We start from the raw sequence: 18,415 nt of genomic DNA on the forward strand, positions 1-18,415 counted from the left end.
TCGACTGAAATATCGATATATACTATATTTTTAAAGCCTTGTAGAGAGAGTGCGAAAGAAAAATTAATGACGGAAACTTTTCTATAGGTCTTTTTTCATTTTAACTGCTTCTAGAAGTACATTATAGTGAGATTTTTAGAATTCCTTTATCCACAGTCATCGATGTTTAACCACCTCTAGCAGCTTACCCACAGCTGTTCGCATTTATCGCCTATCGATGTTTTTCGGGTTACCATGGAGCCGAGCATTACGCATAATTTATGTACACATTTTATTCACTGAAAAAGACAAAGTGGAAGTGAATAAAGCTGGGAACCTGCTAAACAAGATATTTTTCTGTAATTAGATGGCAAAGCGGTGTAAAATCACCTGGACTGATAGAGCGGCGTCTGGTCTTCGGCACACCTAGCAACCCTTAGTCCGCGACGTATACCTTTTATGAGCAAAATTTCTCGGTGGGCAGACGAACCTGAACTCCTGAATTTAACCCTTGCATCTCATCTAAAATAAACTAAAACCGCATTTAACGGCGTGAAAACTGAACAACCGCTAATATTCCAATGTGTCAGTGATTTTTCCCAACTATGCGACCACGAAAACCCAAGTAAAAATTAACTTCCGCAGACGTCAGCAAGTGCCACAGAAAAAAAAAGAATTAGATGGAATAAACAAATAAACAGGCGTGATTCGATAAACAAAACCAAGAAAAAAGCAGTACATCACAGGGCAGGAAAATAGGAGCGGCCGAGTGTGCCGTGCTGTCATGCATTTTGTCACACAGCAGCGGGCACAACAGCAGCACCACAAGTCCTCCGCCTCCTCGTCGAGTTCCTCGCTGGCCTCCAGTTCCTCGTGTTCCGGCTCGGGATCAGGATCGGGATCGGGATCTGGCCTGGGATTGGGATCCGGCTCCCGCTTCGTGGCCCTGCGCAAGTCCTCCAGCCAGGGGGCCCTGCCCAAGTCCTTGTCCACCGCACATAGCTTCTTCCATCGTCCTTCGCAGGGCAAGCACAAACGCACCTCCAGCCTAAATGCGCCGCCCATGTGAGTTGCCACGCCCACTGTCCAATAAACTAATCAAAAAATCTAAAGTTTATGCTTTTACACGGAAAGAAATTGGGTGAAAGGAAGGACTTTTTAATATTGTAATGGTATAAACTACTTTAACAGTAAGTGCTTAATAAGATTGAATTGATAAATATACTTTTAAATGATCTTAAGTTTAAAGATTTAACAAACAAAGTAAAGTTTATTGATTCACTTTATAATTTAAAATGTATTTCAAATTTCTTAAAACAAAAGTAAAGTACAAGTAGGACTTAGGATTGATTAAAACATAAAAGCTATATCTACTATATTCCAAATTAACAAAAACTTTTGATGATAATACAACTTGTTTATTTAATACAGATATACCAAATAGGTTTAACTTGATATTATATGAACAAAAGCTAATATCTATTGAAGTTCGGAATGAGTTTAGACCTCCGAAAATAGCATACCCATTCTTAATCCAATTTCTTTCTGTGTAAACGAAACCTAAGAGTTAAGCGTGTTAATTTGTGGTGTAGGATTGCCCGCTGGTTTGCATGTTTAGCCCGTCGCTAGTCATATTGCATGTCGTTTATAAGCCCCTCTTTGTTCCTTTCAGTTTGGTTTATCTGCCACCCCGATAACCCCCTCCTAAATCTGTGATAATGCGCTTGCCCCATTCTAATTGCCCCACACCTCTTACACTCCTTGCATTTTGATAGCATTTGCGTTTATTGCGCAACAGTTGCCTCACAGAAAGGAGAGGTACATTGCGTCTCGTCGCTGTAAGGCGCTTTAAAATATCGATTTTGTGGCCACTGAGGGTTCAAACGAAAAGAACAGAGCCAGTAGACAAACAATAACTCTCTTGTCTTTAGTAGGACGGCAAATGTGTTTGGGTTATCATCGCACTGTGCTGGCTATCAGTTAATTTAGTGAATGAACTCAAAATAGGCAGCATTTTTGTACTTAAATTAATAGATAACAAAATAAACAATAGCTGTATTTAAATAGCAAATGGAAGGTTTTGGCGTTCTAAAAAGTTTATCGACTTTAGTTTGAAAAGAAGATAAAAGGGAATGAAATTAATTTATTTTGAAACTAGCCAAATCCATTTAAGTTCATCCAAATGTTTATTGTCGATTTCAAAGCGTTTTTATTTGCAATCATTTAAGCAAAAGTTCACAGGTTCGACGAAATTCCTAGTTTAACTACTGCTCTAAAAATGTGATTACTATCAGCTCTTTGAGCTAGTTTCAATTTAGTATTACATTTTTATCTTCATTTAAAGACTCTCATTAAACTAGTAATTGGCCAGTTCTCAAGGACTTCTACATTTTCCCAACATTTTATAGTCTTGCACACCCACTGTATTTACATATAGCCACCAAAATGTACAAATGGTGTTTTGTGCACTGAAGCGTTTTCCACGTAGGCCAAAAAAATAAAAAGCATTTTCGATTAGCCTTGGCTGGTACATATATGTGGTGAAATATTCGTAGAAGGTTATCTATCTGCTGTAAATATGCATTTGCATAGCCACCCACCTAAAGGAAGTTGGTTTGGCTTCTGGGGAGTTATATGGACTATACGTATATCTGTACAGAAACCTCAAACCGTACAGAAATTTTGATACCTTACAAAACTGTTAAACCGTTTATAAACAAATATTATAAAATAGAACAAAACGAGTGTCATTATGTATATAATATTGTAATATTGCTTTTATCTTGAGTAATACGTCTATTGTATTTAAAAGTCTCCTATATCTTCGTTTCTTTCCAAAAATATTATGAATTTTTAGAAAAAAGTGTATTATATCTAATAATATTCCTTATCAGTATAGTAATACGGCTAGCGTATTCATTGGTCTCCTATATCTCGGTCTGATTTTCCAACCCCGAGCAAAACAAAACCGGGGGATTGCCATTATTCTCTCGGCGGCTGCTCTCGAGTGCAAATCGGAACGTCGAGCTGGGATGACGTGCCCGGCACGAGCTCCCGCTTTTCGAATTCAGTGCTCTGTTCTCTATTCTACCTTCTAAAATTCCTATATCTCGCCATCGCGTGCCTTAAACAACAACCAACAAACAAACAAACAAAAAACAAATGACAATCAACAAAAAGGAATAACAAAACGACAAAACGACACTGAACACGGAAAATTAATTAAATAATTAACAGCAAAACGTTGGACTGTCTGTGGGATAGTTCATAAATTAATGACATTTCGCCGAGCAGTGCTAAAAATAAGAATAATTTTTGCTGTATTTACGTTTTTGCGTTTCGTCATCACTTTTTTTTGCGCTGGCAAAGACCGGACTCGGCCACTTTTGGCCACTTTTTTTGGCTGTTCCTCAGCGATGACATAGATTCTCGGTTGGACAATACGTAGCAAAGCAGCTAACCAATGCCGGAGGAGGAAATAAAGAAGCCACCGAGGAAAACACTGAATGTGGAACCAAAGAAAGCCAAGCGAAAGAAAATGTAATACTTTTTCGCTCTTCACTATTGATTTTTCTCCGGGTTTAAGTGGTTTAGAGGTCTCTATTCGATGTCGGTAATATAGCAATTACTACCCGTAGTTGAAGTAGTTTTCTTGGGCCGGCTACTTAGTTTTATGGCCAGTGGCCTTTCATGTCGGAAATGCATTCGTAATCCGGCTTCTCTGACGAATGGAGCACTTTTCGAACCCGAAGGACAAAGTTCAAGGGGGAGAAATATCTATTATTCAGGTCTTCAGCCGGTGCAATTTTATTCGTAATGATAACTTGCAGTCTGTTGAAATAATTGATATACAGTATATAAGTAATTGCTATGAATTCTGAATGATATTTCCCATTGATAAGTTTCTATTCAAATTTGCACGTAGAAAAGTTTCGCTAAGGTTTAGTCACACAATTTCCCTCCCAACGATTTGTTCGTATATTTAAAAAAAACATCATATAGTCACCAAAAATTCCGCGAATTCATTTTAGTTAATTCAAAATATTATTGTTTTGTGCCTAGAACAAATAAAAACCATACGACTTATCCGCCCCCAAATACAATGTCTAGTAAATTATCTTCTTAATTATCTAAAATGACGTTTGTTTAGGCTATAAATAGCTTTGAATCACGAGAATTTTATCTAGAATGTTTTCTACATTCGCAGAATTTTCTCCACAAACAAGTACTACGTCAATTAAGGTGGTTTGTTGGTGCAAATTATTTTCTAGGGGTTGTTTTTTCATCAGAAATTCTGAAAAGTATTTAAAGATTAATCAATGGAACCCAAGTACTTCGAGTCTTATCTCGAAAAGCCGTCACAACCCCTGAACTCCCCCTAAGCACATGATATAAATTCTATATATACATTATAATCCATTACATTATCTCTGATCTTTCACACATTTGAGCTGACTTTTTGCAATTACAAGTACGTACTCATTTAATGATGTTCGTCATTAAATGGTTTTCACTCCTCTCAATTTTGTTTACTCGATTCCAGTATTCCCTGTTCCAGTAAATATGTATACTTCTCATGAACTTGAACCGTTCTAGTGATAATAATAATAAGTCGAGCCCCTTGGGGGTCGATCTCTATATGAACGTTTAGTGAGAAAAACGGAAACTCGTACTTATATTTATAAAGACTTCTGTAAATAGGGGAAGTACTTACATTTACCAGACACAAAGACTTTTTTGTCCTTGATGAAAGGTTCATTGATAAGGCTGATTATCTTTAGGGCGGTTATTAAAGTACTGTTGTATATTACAGTACCTAACCGAGTACATGGGAACCGAAAAAGCTTAAAAAATCATTAAAGTTGTCATGGCTTAATTTGCATATACAGCATTTTATGTGTTCTAAGTGCAGTCGCTCTTTAATAAACAGATGTTTCACTGAAAATGTTGCAAAAATTCATTGAATAAACGGTTTTCCGGCTCAACAAAGATTGTGGAACTGGGTTAAATCGTTTTAGCCTTTATTGTTTAAACAAATACACACGAAAAGCGACTTACCCTGACCATTAAACGCTTTACCAAAGCTCAATGCTGAGAGTATCTTATCGTTCTTATCAGTGCCAAACAGTGCGGCTGCTAGTATACGAATATAGGAGTATATATATATATGGAAATATGTATTAAGAAAATAATAACAATTGTGGGGCACAACACATACACGCCCACACCGAGTAGAAGAGTAGTGCACAATAGAATTGATTACAATCGTTTAATGGCAATTGGTACACCATTCCGTCGCAGCCCACTGAGGCGAGAGCACGTCTAATTGAAAATAACATATATATAGTATAAAAACGCGTCGAAAATGTTGCGGCGAACGTTGCGAAAAAGTCGGAAACACCGGGTTCTTTGGTATGGAAAGATCTATTGCCACTTTAGTTCCCGCGGAACTATCAATTCTTTTATTGTGTGTGTGTGTGCTATCGACGGGGCTAACAATTATAGGAAATTAATTTAGAGAGAAAGTACTGAAAGCCACCGATCAGTTAAGAGGCGACAATGTATTCCTAACAAGCCAATTGACAGTTGTCGATAGGACCTCACAGTAACCATCTGGGGCTCCCTTATCGAGGCAGTGACTAATGGATAGATTGTGCTGCGGAAACATTAATGGTTCTTTGTTAATTGCCAGAAGCACTGGTCGGATTAGCCGTTGAACTTTAGAAAATGGTTTATAATTGCAGCCATAACTTAAAACGTTGACGTCCCATCGAGTTCCTAGGAAGTGCTCATAAATTACTCAGAAATTGTGATGATATACAATGTATCGATTATTTAAAGATTTTTTGTAATTTTCCGTAACAATAATTAGATCTTTAGTTTTCTGAGGCTATGAATAACACCTAATAATTACTGGAATTTAGGAAAGTAATTGAATAGTTATTCAAACTTGGTGTTTATCCTTTTTTAAAGGCTTTCGCTATTCCTTCTATATTTATGCACTTTCTTTCTGATATGTTTCCATTGGAAACAATATTTACCTTAATCGACCTAAAATTTTTAATATGGCTGATTATAAAATTGAAGTGGATCCACCTGTTGTCGTTTATTAATCAGATTTACTTGTAAATAATTTCCTCAATAAAGTGCAATCTAGTGTCAATGATTTGTAGCATTTTAGCATTGGTATAGGTAAGGTCTTTAAGGAACTTTTATTGTGTTACAACTTTTTTAAAGTTTATCCAAAAACAAAAAACTGCCCAATAGAATTATTGGTCTTAATTGGTACTCTTGAATAGTTTCGAATTTCATCGTCCTCAATTGTTGTGGGAAGTGAAGGTCTATTTAGTTTAACCAATTTAAAATGTAAACTTTGTAGCACTGTAGATTTTAATATTATCAGATCTCCCTTTTCCTACTACCCCTTCGTATTTCGCTAGATGTATCTGATTAAGTTGCTCCTGTTGTTCCATTGTCTTGGGCATGATTTTTGATTTGGCATTTGTTATTTTGATTTGTTTATATATGCATTTTATTGTAGGATTAAAGATAGTGATATAACCAACCCAACAACATCAAGTGTAACCATAACCGCTACGACTGCCGAAAGTTCGAGCAGTAGTAATGCCAACATGATACCCGAGACCACCCAGCCCGATCAGCTCCAGTCACAGTCACAGATACAGACACAATCCCAGCTCCAGCTCCAATCCCAGTCACAATCGCAATCGCCGCAGTCACAGTGCCCACAGGCACAGGATAATCCCGAAACCGATCCCCAGCAGCAATCGCAGCCGGAGGAGGAGGCGAAGCAGGCGGATGCGGCTGGTAGCAATAATGGTGGCGAAAGGTAGGTGGGATCACTGCTCCGGAAACTCTCCAGCCAGGCTTGGGTCCAATTCCGTAAGAGAATTCATCATACCTTCCAAATTTGCATGCCTAGTTCAAGAGTTTTTCCATTTAATCGAAGTAGCTGTAGTTGGAGTGTCCAGTTGAGCCGCTAATAATATTTATACCACTTACCTATTACAGGCGCGATTCGATCACTGAGGAGATCACCATAACAAGCACCACAAACAGCAGTTTGAGCAACAAACTCCTGACCATTCAGGAAGCTGCCGGCAGCCTTGAGCAGAGCAGCGTCTCCATATCGACGTCCTCCAACCAGAACGCTTCCACAACAGCTGGCGGATCGCCGCCGACAGTTGGTGCAGCTCCAGGTGCCAATGAATCCAACGGCAGCAACCTCAGCTTAAACCAGACCGCCACTTCCACAAGTCCTGGCTCCAGTTCGAGTGCCGCCAACACCGCTGCTTCGGGAGCCACGCCCAGCATTAACATCGTGTCTAGCGATTCTAGCAGGGATCAGCCACCACAACAATCGCAGAGCGTCGAATCCAACGGATTCACTGCTCCGGGGGACAGTCCCTCCAGCCGGAAGAGCTCCACCAGCTCCAAGGGCAAGGCCAGCCAGGCCAAGCTATCCACATCCAGCAGCGGTCGCGATGAGGTAAGTGGAGAACCTCCCGGAGGATGGGATCAAAATTACTTTTTCAACCATATACCTACACATGTATTGAGACCGTCAGTTTTTTCTAAATTATAAATATACCTACACATATATTTACATAATTTGTATTATAAATCGTGCTAAAGGAAATATAGCTAGTAATCAATTTTCTTGTAACTATTTTCGATTTTATACACTTCACTCATCATTTTGATAAATGACTTTTGTGTTTCTCAAATATTAAATGGATTCTAAATTCGTAGAACTATTTCTAGAACATATTCAGGTTCAAAGGTGTGTAGAACACCTCATAATGGTGACGGCTGTGAGCATGATAATTCAAATTATGTTCAACCAATGAAATTCCATTAGTTAGCACTATATTGTCATATACAGCCTTTTTGCGCTCTACACTTAACCTAATATTTTATCAATTGTATAAATTTAAATATTCACGTCACTGGCACGTCATTTATTTCTTTATTTTTGCATTAACCCTTTTTTTATGAGCTCAAAAATTATTTGTCTGGGTTAGGCATCATAAAGAGGTTTGAACAAAATTGGGAGTGACTTCTGAATATGTATTTTTAATTTTTTAATTGATAAGACAATATAATAGTTGGGTTATCAATACAATCTTAAGGGGCTCTTCAATTTAATTATAGTTTTTCTAGTGAGAGCTCTGATTAGCATGAACTTTATAAGAATCTTTTTGAGTTTGTAGTATTTTAAAGCTAAAGATTTCTTGGTTCTGAATAGATAACCCTCGAAGAACCTCTAGATTGTTTGTTTTACGATTAATTAATTGTTGATCACCATAAAAATTCTTCTATTCTTCTAATAAGTTTCTAACGTTAAAAACCAAACCTTACCAAAATATTTTCAAGTTCAAACCCGTATCATATCTTTATGACTATGAAGGGCTAGTCAAGAAAACCCCCAACTATTTCCATTTTTTGTTTGAGTTCTAGGGAAAAGCTTGGCAAGCTTTCAAAACTATCAAATTGTTGATTTTAACTATTAGCCCAACAAAACGCACACCCCGAAAAAGGTGTGAAATTGCCGCAGCTGAGTGTTCAAATCAAATGAAATACACTCGAACGGATAGGCGATCAATAGATCAATCGATCAGGCGATTGACAGATAGAAAGCTGAATAGATAGCCAATTGGCCGACAGATAGATGTGGGGTATTGGGATTAATAGCTGCATATTGGCTATCTAACACCTAGCAGCTCAATCTAATCTAGCTGGCTGATAAGGAGCATATGTGGTAGATACCCTCTCACCCCAGCTGATAAGGTTCACCCTTCGGTGCAAAAGCTCGCGACATAAATTTTGTTTTGGGGCCCAAGCTTTTTCCGGCCATCTAGTAATGATAACGCTTCGTGTCCGGAGCTCCGCCATTGACGTTGGCCCGGCTGGCAATGGCAAATTAGAATTCAATGAGCGACGAAGCGTCTCAGTGACCAAAAGCGAATAAAAAAAAAAAACAAACTAGCATTGCAGCGAACTTTGTGTAAATAATTAGGGGTCGTAAACGAACGACAAGCGTGTGGTGTGATAAGAAGTAGAACCAAACACCTGGCCCAAAGAGACTTTCCTACGATAGGGCGTGACTCACCGGCGCGGAAAAGAGTTAACAAACAGAGTGCTGGTAGGAACAGGTGGCCAAAAAGCCAAAGGCAACCGATATCGAACTTAATTTAGAGCCAAAATGTTTGCTCACGCCACTGCAGACGGAATTAAATGGATATCCTCATGGTATTTGATCAGCTCTCCCTCTCGCTTGTCTCCCAGCAGGACATCTCGCACCACCGCCTGAGCGATCTCACCCAGCACGAGCTGAGCCTGCTGCGCGTCGACCGGGACCAGCAGTTGACCAGCAGCAGCTCCACCTCCAACGAGAAGCCGGCCAAGCCGTCGAGGCTATCGGAGCGGGCCAAGAAGAAGTCCTGGTACAACGTCATCTATCCCAACTACAAGTCGCGGGCCGAGGACTTCAAGAAGCTCTTCAAGGACGTGCCCAACGATGAGCGCCTGATTGTGGGTGAGTCTGGGAGGGATTGACCTCGAAACAGCCCATTACCTTCGTTTTTTACTTAATCAATTGAGTCACATGCAAATTCTGTCTGATAAGGTTGATTTTGTATATCAGTCTCCATTTAATTGCTAAGTGAATTCAAAAAAATATTATTCTTAATGAATAACCCATTAATAATTCTAAAGGGTTGTGAGTCACAAATAACAATACAAAAATCAATTCAGGAAATAATGAGCAGTAAAAATATAATTAAAATAAAATGTTGGACTGCATTACTATATTTATTTGATATCATAAAAAATGCAGTCTTAACAAATAGTAAATGTAATATGAATTTAAATATTATTATAGTAAAATAGTTTTTAAAATATTAAGCGATAAAATATGATATAAAATGGGATATATTTATTTAAAATTCAGTCTTGATAAATCCGATTAAAGTTTATGTTTGAGTAATTGTAATAAATGAACATATTTTTAATAATACCTAGAGTTGTCTCAGCTAAACGATCTATAAAGTGTAATCAACGATGAGTTCCGGTTAATGTAATAAACCCTAATTGAAGCAATTAACTCAAGCGACTATCTTCTTCCGCAGACTACTCGTGTGCCCTGCAACGCGACATTCTCGTCCAGGGGCGACTGTATGTGTCACAGAACTACGTCTGCTTCCATGCGAACATCTTCAGCTGGGAGACCTATGTGAGCATCAAGTGGAAGGATGTGACGGCCATTACCAAGGAGAAGACGGCCCTGGTGATACCCAATGCCATATCGATAACCAGCGGCAAGGACAAGTACTTCTTTGCCACGTTCACCTCGCGCGACAAGAGCTTCTTGATGCTCTTCCGCGTCTGGCAGAACACGCTGATGAACAAGCCGTTTTCGGCGCAGGAGATTTGGAAGCATGTGCACACCTGCTACGGCGAGGAGCTGGGCCTGACCACCGACGACGAGGACTACATCGATCCCACGCTGGACAACGACAACGAGACGGACTTCGACTTCCACACGGCCATCGATGAGGATTGCCAGTCGCAGCGCCAGTCACAGCAGTCGAATCAATCCAACCAGTCGAATCCCGCGCTTCCCCAGAGCGGCAACAGCAGCGCCAGCAGCGGCGGCGGTGTCCGGGCCTCTGCCCCCCGCAAGTCAAAGACGAAATACTTCTTCAACTCCTCAAAATCCTCGGCCAACGCCTCGGCCAGCGGTTCTGATAACAATAAGACCAGGGAGAGCTCTCGCAAACTGAACAAGAAGATGAAGCAGAATGCCAAGGAGCTGACCCTCAGCTCCGTGAAGCCAACGGAGCTCTCGGTGAGCGTAACCATGAACGCTCCTAGTGCCAGCAGCAGCAGCACTGCCGGCTCCACCACAGCCTCCTCCTCCACCATTGCCAACCAAACGGGCTCTGGCTCCGGATCGGGATCTATATCGGGCTCAAACACTGCTGCGGCCAGCGGCAGTGGCAGCGACAAGAAGGCGCTAGAGAAGAAGGTCAGCACGGTCTCAAACTCTGCTGCCATAGCAGCTGCTACATCCCTGGCTACTGCCGGGCCACCAGCCATGGAGTCCAAGCCGGAAATAAAGCGCAAGATGGGAAAGAACCATCGAAGCCAGCGGGAAGAGGTCAAAAATGCCGAAAATGTGCCCACAGATGTCTCTGATTCTTCTGACTCCGAGGAGAACAATTTGCCGTAGGTTCTACCAAATTATCTATCCTTAAATATGTAATAATATTATATTGATATTACCTGCTCAGATTTGTGCCCACCACGGAGTGCACCTCAACGCACGAGGGTCGCCAGATCGTCCACACCATTCTGCCCATCAATGTGGACACCTTGTTCAATATGCTGTTCAGCAAGTCAAAATTCATAACCGACTTCCATGCCATGCGCAAGTCAACGGACCTTTCGATGGGCGAGTGGACCAAGAACGAGGAGGGTCTCCAAACGCGCACTGTGAACGTCACTGTTCAATTGGCCGCCTCTGTGGGACCCAAGACCTCAAAGGTGAGTGTGCATCGCCGCCCCTAAAAATGGAATAGAACAAATGAACTGACTGTCAAATGCATATCTATTGATTCCCCTTAGGTAACCGAGTACCAGACGCAGCGGGAGTGCAGCAAACCGGGCGAACTGTATTCCATAGACGTAAACAGTGTTAATGCAGGCATTCCATACGCGGACAGTTTCAGTGTGCTCATACACTTCTGCCTGGCTAGGTGAGTCAGCCAACGCGCTTCTTGATTAGCAGTGCATAGGTGTCATTTTGTCATCACTCTTGAACTTTTCTAATTGGCCACTTGGTTCCCTTTCCTAGAACTGTTGATGATCACACTATGCTGTCGATTCACACCCAGATCAAGTACAAAAAGTCGATCTGGGGCGTTGTTAAGGGCTTCATCGAGAAGAACACGTGGGCGGGAGTGGAGGACTTCTTTGGCGCCCAGTTGCATGCGCTCCAGAGCGAGACCTGCATTCCACCTGCGAAGGGAAAGGGACGCAGGCCCAGGAGAGGTAAGCATCGCGAGTTGAGTCACTGTAACCAATTAACTACAATGCAACAACCACAACAACAAGAACAACAGAAAATACAGCAACAAAGCAAAGCAATTTCTCTCTAATATTGTAACGAAAATACTACTCAATCAGAACTAAAATTCGATAACTGCCAATGCCAATTGCCATTGCTTCTTCTAACCACACCAAAAACGCACGCATGTCCACAACTAAACATCCAAACATGTAAAGAACCAAAAGAACCAACAACCAGCTACAACCAACATACATCTCAGGCATGAATCAGCAAACCGCCACCTCGACCACATCGACCAACACCATTGCAACAGGTGCTGTCCACACAGCGACCAGTACGGACAATGACAGCATCCAAGAGTCGCGTTATCGTCATTCCCATCAGCAGCAGCAGCAGAATGAGCATCACCAGCATCAGCACCTGCACATGCACCACCACCACCACCATCACCACGGTAGCCAGCATCAACACCACGATCCCAGGCACTCCCACCACCATCATCATCAGCCATCGCCTCCGCTTCCCCATCATCACCAGCATCCCCATTGGCATCACCGTAAGGCTATACTTCAGTCCAGCAGAGGTACAGCTTGAGTAAATGGATTCCTTAGACTAGCAATTGCCACAAGGGAACCTACTTATATATAGAGAACTTTAAAATAATAAGAAAATTATCTATTAGTCTGATATAATACAGAATACATAGCTTTAGGATCTGCTTATCTTATCAGGGTTCGCACCTGTAAACTCCGAATGTTCTTTATTAATTAATCTAAATTTATTTTCGGCTTCATTTATATGAGTTTCCTACTTGAACAGGAGTTATAAAGGTTGTCAGCTTATCAGTTAAAGACACTAGGTAGCAGATTATTTTGTTTCTTATCTAACAAGCGAATGCAGACAAGAAAAATGACACCTGCAGGGAAAGCTAAAAAGTTAGGAGCCATCTCTTTTGAAAGTATATTTTTGTGATGAAGAAAACTCTAGGTAAAGTAGGGTTTATAAATTTATTTGAGGTACTTCCATTTGATAGTTGCAGAGCTAGTATAAGTATAGTTGTAGTAGTATAGTACAGGCATTGTCGATGATTTATGAGCTGTGAGTCTATATAACCAAGTCACCCATCATAAAACAGTTTCACGAATTTCAACCTTCCTTTGGAATGCTTCCTTTTATTAATCAATTTATTTTTTCGACTTGTAATGATTACTTTTGACTGTTTTATCAAGCTTCGATAAGGTTTCGTCATGTTTTCTTCATTCAACTTTTGTTAGCTAGCGCTCTTTCATAAGTTTTTGATAATTCCTAGGGAAAGTTTCAGCTAATTCGGATAAAAATGCTTAAATTTTTGTATAAAAAAATGTTTACTAAATTTTTTGTTAGAATTTTTTTCCCTGGAAAGAAGTTTTCCTTTTCTAAAAGTTTATTTACTGGTAATGGTTTTTTGACCTTGTGACAATTGCTAGCCTCTCATAAACATAACCCATTTGCTTTTTTATTTCAGTTTATTTTGATTACTAGCTATATTTTGTTGTATTCTTAATGTTGTGTTTCTGTTGCCAGCACCAAATCTTGCTTATGTTTATTTCGATTTTTTCGTTCGAATGGTTTGATTTCTAACCGTGCCATATGCCATTCCTCTCGACGCTCGTCCCCGTCTCTCCGCAGGTACCGCCACCCAGATTCGTCCACTGGAGGAGGCAGTCGGTGCGGCCCCAGTCGGTGACTCCCTAGAGGCGCAAATGCTTTCCCCCGGAGGCGTTCCATCGGCGGCAGTCGGCGCCGCCTCGGGTCATCCGCTGCTGCTCGAGGGCGGCAAGCAGCAGCAGCTCCACCACCAGCAGCAGATGCACCACCACCACCTGCAGCCGCACAAGCAGCAGCACCACCACCACCAACAGCAGCAGCAGTTGCACCTGGGCGGCGGCGACGGTCAGGCCTTGGCGACGGGTCACCTCGGTTCACAGGGTCACAGACTCAGACACAAGGGCTTGTGGTTGTTGGTTATACTGTTGCTCTGCTTGATGCTGGCATTAAATGTGATATTATTACTTAAGCTCTGGAAGCTGGAGGACCGCATCGACGTGGATCTCAGTCGGCGGGCTCGCCTGCCCAATTTGGGGGCCCTGAGGTAAATAGCATATTGATGGGTGCATGTCATAACGCCCAGTATCATAACGCCCCCAGGCGTGACACTTTCACAAATGCTTGGGGTGCATGTGATAATCCACAGAACCAAAACGCCCGTGAGCTTTAACACTTTCGAAAGTGTCATACTGGGCGTCATGACATCCACCCCATTTTAAAGCCAAACTGATTTAATAGTATGCAAATTGACCTGTCCATTTCAGTGAGCTACCGAGCACGAATCAGGAATGGCTTGAACTGCTGCGCGACCAGGAGATGGCGCACGAGAACGAGCTGCACAAGTGGCAGCAGGTGCTCCAGACCGCCATCGAGCTGCTGAAAAAGGTGAGCATTGTCTGCGAAAAGATCTACAACGATGGCCAGCTGCGTCAGAGCATTGAGGCGATGTCGATGGCGGTGCACACTGAATTCTAAGCATCTCATTACCACGGTGATTAACAGCAGCGAACAGTGACTTCGGCGAACAGCAAGGGCGACCACTAATTGTAATCCTAACACTCACAACCACACACATGTATACTGGCAGTGCGTTTCATAACTGCAGGGAGGTTTTAGGGCAATATGGATAAGTCAAAAATGTTCGATTCGTTCTGATAAATGAATTAGTTAATTGATACTTTAGTTTTATATACTGCAAAGGAAGAACTATTGTTATTGAACCATTCATTCTGATAACTGAATTGTTTGGAACATATTTTATACTATACAATGTAAATTAAGAATTTTTATTATTGTTCCATTTATTCTGATAACTTAATATTTTAGTAGATATTTTAGCTTTGTATACTGAATATGAGAAAAGGTTTATATACCATTCGGTTGTGCTTTAGTTGATGTTTAGTTGCTTGCTTAAAAACGAATTTGTTTCTTAATACTTTTCCATGAGATTCCTAAACGTTCTGAAAGTTTTGAAACGCACTGCGCTAGCGGGCATTTGTTACTGATCTCTTAGTTAGCAATACACAAAACCCCAAATTGTTGCATGTTCATTTGCCTCGGTTGAGATTCGTTTTCTCTGGCACTGACTGAAGAGATAAATGTGGAAAATTCCGTGTAGCCAAATGCAAGCTTTAACCTATGTTTTCCAACATCTATCTCAACCAGAGTTGACAATTCTTTAGAGATAAGTTTTGTATTCCGTAGAGCAAACTCCAGGCCAACACATTTTGTAATGAAAATCATTTCGGTCCATCCGCAAACAAAATTTAAATGTTTAGATACATAGAAAAACAGAAAAGAGGCACCACACAAAACTCTTTGTTAAAACTTTTAATTTTTGTAAGTAATTTTTATTTTTTATTTTCCTCTGTAGAAAGTACTCATTCACTCTCAACTAACCCCTTTTATGTTCGACTAATTTCTATCTTAGTTGCTTCCTTGTAGATTGCTTTTTATGTGGTGAACCTTAAGTTTGCTTTTAACCCGTTTACTCAAATATTTTTTCGTTTTTCAGACTGAAAGAACTTTGGCTGAAATCATTGTACGCTAGCAGTAAAATAATTAAAACAAAATATTGTGCAAGTTAAATTAATCCAATCCAATTGTCTTCGACAAGCTAGGAAAACACCCAATGCAATGTTTTGGGCCAAGAGCAAAGCCACCAAAAAAATTCTGAAATTGAATTTAAAATTCAACTAAAATTTAGTCACAAACCCAACACACACATAAGAGAATCGGAGGACACAAGCCAATATGTCATTTATACACATTTATGATTATGTTTTAACCGTAAGAAAAGCGCAGTGTAATTTATGTCATAAGTAGCTGCATTTTAGTTAGATTAGAGGCAATTGTTTTGTTTTTACCACGGCATTTACGTGTAGCACCTGTTTGCTTGGCTTTGCTTTAGACAAATGTATCTACAAATTCCTCAAGTATTTCATATCTCACAACATACCAAAAACCGATACAAATCACGAGAGAGCGCCCTGAATTTTTGTTTTAGAAAATTCATTTAAATGTCGAGCAAGCGCAAAACTGGCAAACTGGAGAGTATATTAATTATAACTAATAATAATAATATAATTGCCAGTATATGGCTAGAGAAAATTTGATAAAAACGATTATACAAAATATTTATTGTGTACAATATTTTTGTAATACCAATCGAAACAATTGTGAGCAATGTTTTCGTTCTTTTGTATAACTTCTCCTAACTCTTTACCTTTACCCATTTTTGGCGCCCTTTTACAGACTATACCGATACGAATACAAATACAAGAATCAGATACCAGATACTTCAAACTATTCAATCTAAAACGCAAGGCAAGATTAAAACCCATTATGGCATACTCTATATACACTATAAATATGTACCATGTATATGGGCCAAGTATTGTTAGTCCGTAGTAGTTGCATTTTAAATTAACAGAGCGAAAATAAACAAAACAAGAGCTAAAGGAAAAACAAGAACAAGAAGAAAGTGAGGAGAGGGAGAACAGAAAGTAAAGCAGAATATTTAAGCAAATTACATTTAGGTCTAAGTTAAAGCAAATTTAAATGTTGGTTAATTCCACACTAAAAACTAATTCTTGTCAAATTAATTTGGCCCTTAGCAAAATTGGCTTAAAATTTGTGTCACAAGTTAGGCTTAGTAAACAGAACATACAAGAATAAGAAACCGAATGTTAAGCTGCAGTAATGAGAATTCTAATTTATTATAAAAACAAATAAATAAAATTAAAAAACAAATGTTTGATTTATTGAATGGGTACTAAAGTTACAAGGGTGTTTAAGACAATGGGGATCTTGAATGTATTTAAATCAAAGGTCACCACGCAAGACAATGACAATCACTTTCATTTGCACACTGTTTGTGTGGCGGCAGACTGTCCCCTTATAGGAAACTACCGACCGGTGATTCAGTCTAAAACCAAGGAAACTATTTTTTTATTTTTGATAACTTTTATACAGGTATATAAACTAGATAAAACCATATATTGAAGTACATTTCGAATTTTGATCGCCATCATGTGGGACTTAGGTACATCATATAAGAGACCTGTGGTTATTTCTTCTGACTACTAAACAACAATTTATAATAACAATGGAGCATTGACTATGTGTCAGATGCCTAACGATTGATCATCTAAAGTTTTTAAAGACGCCAGCGTTTTCGGGTATGAACCTCTGCATTATTAGGAGTAGTGTTCTCTAATAACTTGGGGTTTCGCTTTGGAGCAATCAACTTCTCGGCCGGAATCTTCGTGTTCTTCACTTTCGCCGGCTTGGGCGGCGGTACTGGAGCTTCTTTCTTCTGTCCAGGCTCCACCTTTCTTGGAGAAAGGGGCAGACGCTTCATCTCAGTGGAATTGGATTTGCTCAGCTTTTGTTTGCCACGATACAATCCTGGGGCTCCGGTCATGTTCCTCTTGCGATGAGGGGTAAGCACCAACTTGGGACTGGTCTTCTTGCCCGACTTGCAGTCTTTTGGGGTCATGGGCCTTGACTTGCCACGACCCTTGACCATCTTCTCGACCAGCTTCTTGATCACCTCCTTCTCCGTGGGCGGCTGGACTTTCCAGAAAGTCTGCTTCTTGGTCAAATGTGCAGCAGTTATCGCATTTGCCGGCGGCGGAGATGGTGATTTGAGTTCCGGAGTATGGGGGAAGTTCATCGGTAAGGGTTTGGATTTAATGATTGGTTTCTTCACCTCGGCAACTGCAGACTTTTCTTTAGCTGCTCCTTTGACAGCATCCTTTAGTTCACGGCGCATCTTCAAGTGACGTTCCACCATCATGTCGTAGATGGATACTATCGGCGTATCCAGCATGGAGGTCGTCATGTTTGAGCAGAGTAAAAGATTGGAAATATACAATTCCTTGAAATATTTTGTGATAAATGTGTAATGGAAATGTGTGTGCTGAAACAATGAGCGTTTGAAATGCTACGAGCTAGCTGGGTAACTGGGAAATGATTTTCTATGACTATGTGATCCAGTAAATATATTATCTTGAAAAACTATACCTACATTAAAAAATTAAAATTCAAAGGAATTTTATTTTAGTTTTTAATAAAAAAAGATAAGCATACTTTTAGGCATATACTATTTATATCATAGCTGACCGTTCCATGTTGTCTCACTGGTAAATAATAGGTAGTAATGTAAACTTAGGGTAAAGTAAAGTTTCGAAGAGGGTACATAGCTTATAATTGGGATGTACACTAATAATAGTATTCCTGTTTTTACCAGAT

The 18,415-nt window shown here is 40.1% G+C and overlaps 2 protein-coding genes across 14 annotated transcripts; one reads left to right on the top strand and one right to left on the bottom strand.

Moving 5' to 3' along the window:
* The first annotated feature begins 234 nt into the window (after positions 1-234).
* GramD1B (GRAM domain containing 1B) lies at positions 235-16,912 on the top strand. 13 transcript variants are annotated; one of them, XR_001767850.4, is made up of 13 exons: positions 236-1,044; positions 6,521-6,829; positions 7,012-7,489; positions 9,289-9,538; positions 10,131-11,229; positions 11,295-11,547; positions 11,629-11,759; positions 11,858-12,054; positions 12,333-12,656; positions 13,742-14,204; positions 14,425-14,545; positions 15,365-15,499; positions 15,675-16,912. XR_001767850.4 is itself a non-coding variant. In XM_017085647.4 (12 exons), the coding sequence occupies exons 1-12, from the start codon at positions 764-766 to the stop codon at positions 15,428-15,430; spliced, it is 3,972 nt and encodes a 1,323-aa protein (XP_016941136.3). In that variant the 5' UTR covers positions 236-763; the 3' UTR covers positions 15,431-16,912. The 13 variants fall into 13 exon arrangements, 10 of the variants coding, with proteins under 10 accessions (XP_036668908.3, XP_016941249.3, XP_016941136.3 ...); XR_005013833.3 differs by having other exon boundaries at positions 14,425-14,706; positions 15,365-16,912; XR_010653420.2 differs by lacking the exon at positions 15,365-15,499 and having other exon boundaries at positions 14,425-14,706.
* Positions 16,913-17,123: 211 nt separating this feature from the next.
* Positions 17,124-18,120, bottom strand: LOC108010903 (muscle M-line assembly protein unc-89). Its single transcript, XM_065866833.2, has one exon. It carries the CDS (start codon positions 18,003-18,005, stop codon positions 17,319-17,321), a length of 687 nt encoding a protein of 228 aa, XP_065722905.2. The 5' UTR covers positions 18,006-18,120; the 3' UTR covers positions 17,124-17,318.
* Between the last annotated feature and the right edge of the window lie 295 nt (positions 18,121-18,415).

This window comes from Drosophila suzukii, chromosome 2L (assembly GCF_043229965.1).
Source record: "Drosophila suzukii chromosome 2L, CBGP_Dsuzu_IsoJpt1.0, whole genome shotgun sequence".
In the NCBI taxonomy this organism is placed as follows: Eukaryota; Metazoa; Arthropoda; class Insecta; order Diptera; family Drosophilidae; genus Drosophila; species Drosophila suzukii.

Coding starts and splice junctions, on each gene's coding strand:
- LOC108010903 (XM_065866833.2), bottom strand. CDS start 18,005: ATGACGACCTCCATGCTGGATACGCCGATAGTATCCATCTACGACATG.
- GramD1B (XM_017085637.4), top strand. CDS start 764: ATGCATTTTGTCACACAGCAGCGGGCACAACAGCAGCACCACAAGTCC. Junction 9,539..10,130: donor CGATGAGCGCCTGATTGTGG/GTGAGTCTGGGA, acceptor CTTCTTCCGCAG/ACTACTCGTGTGCCCTGCAA. Junction 11,230..11,294: donor TCCGAGGAGAACAATTTGCC/GTAGGTTCTACC, acceptor TTACCTGCTCAG/ATTTGTGCCCACCACGGAGT.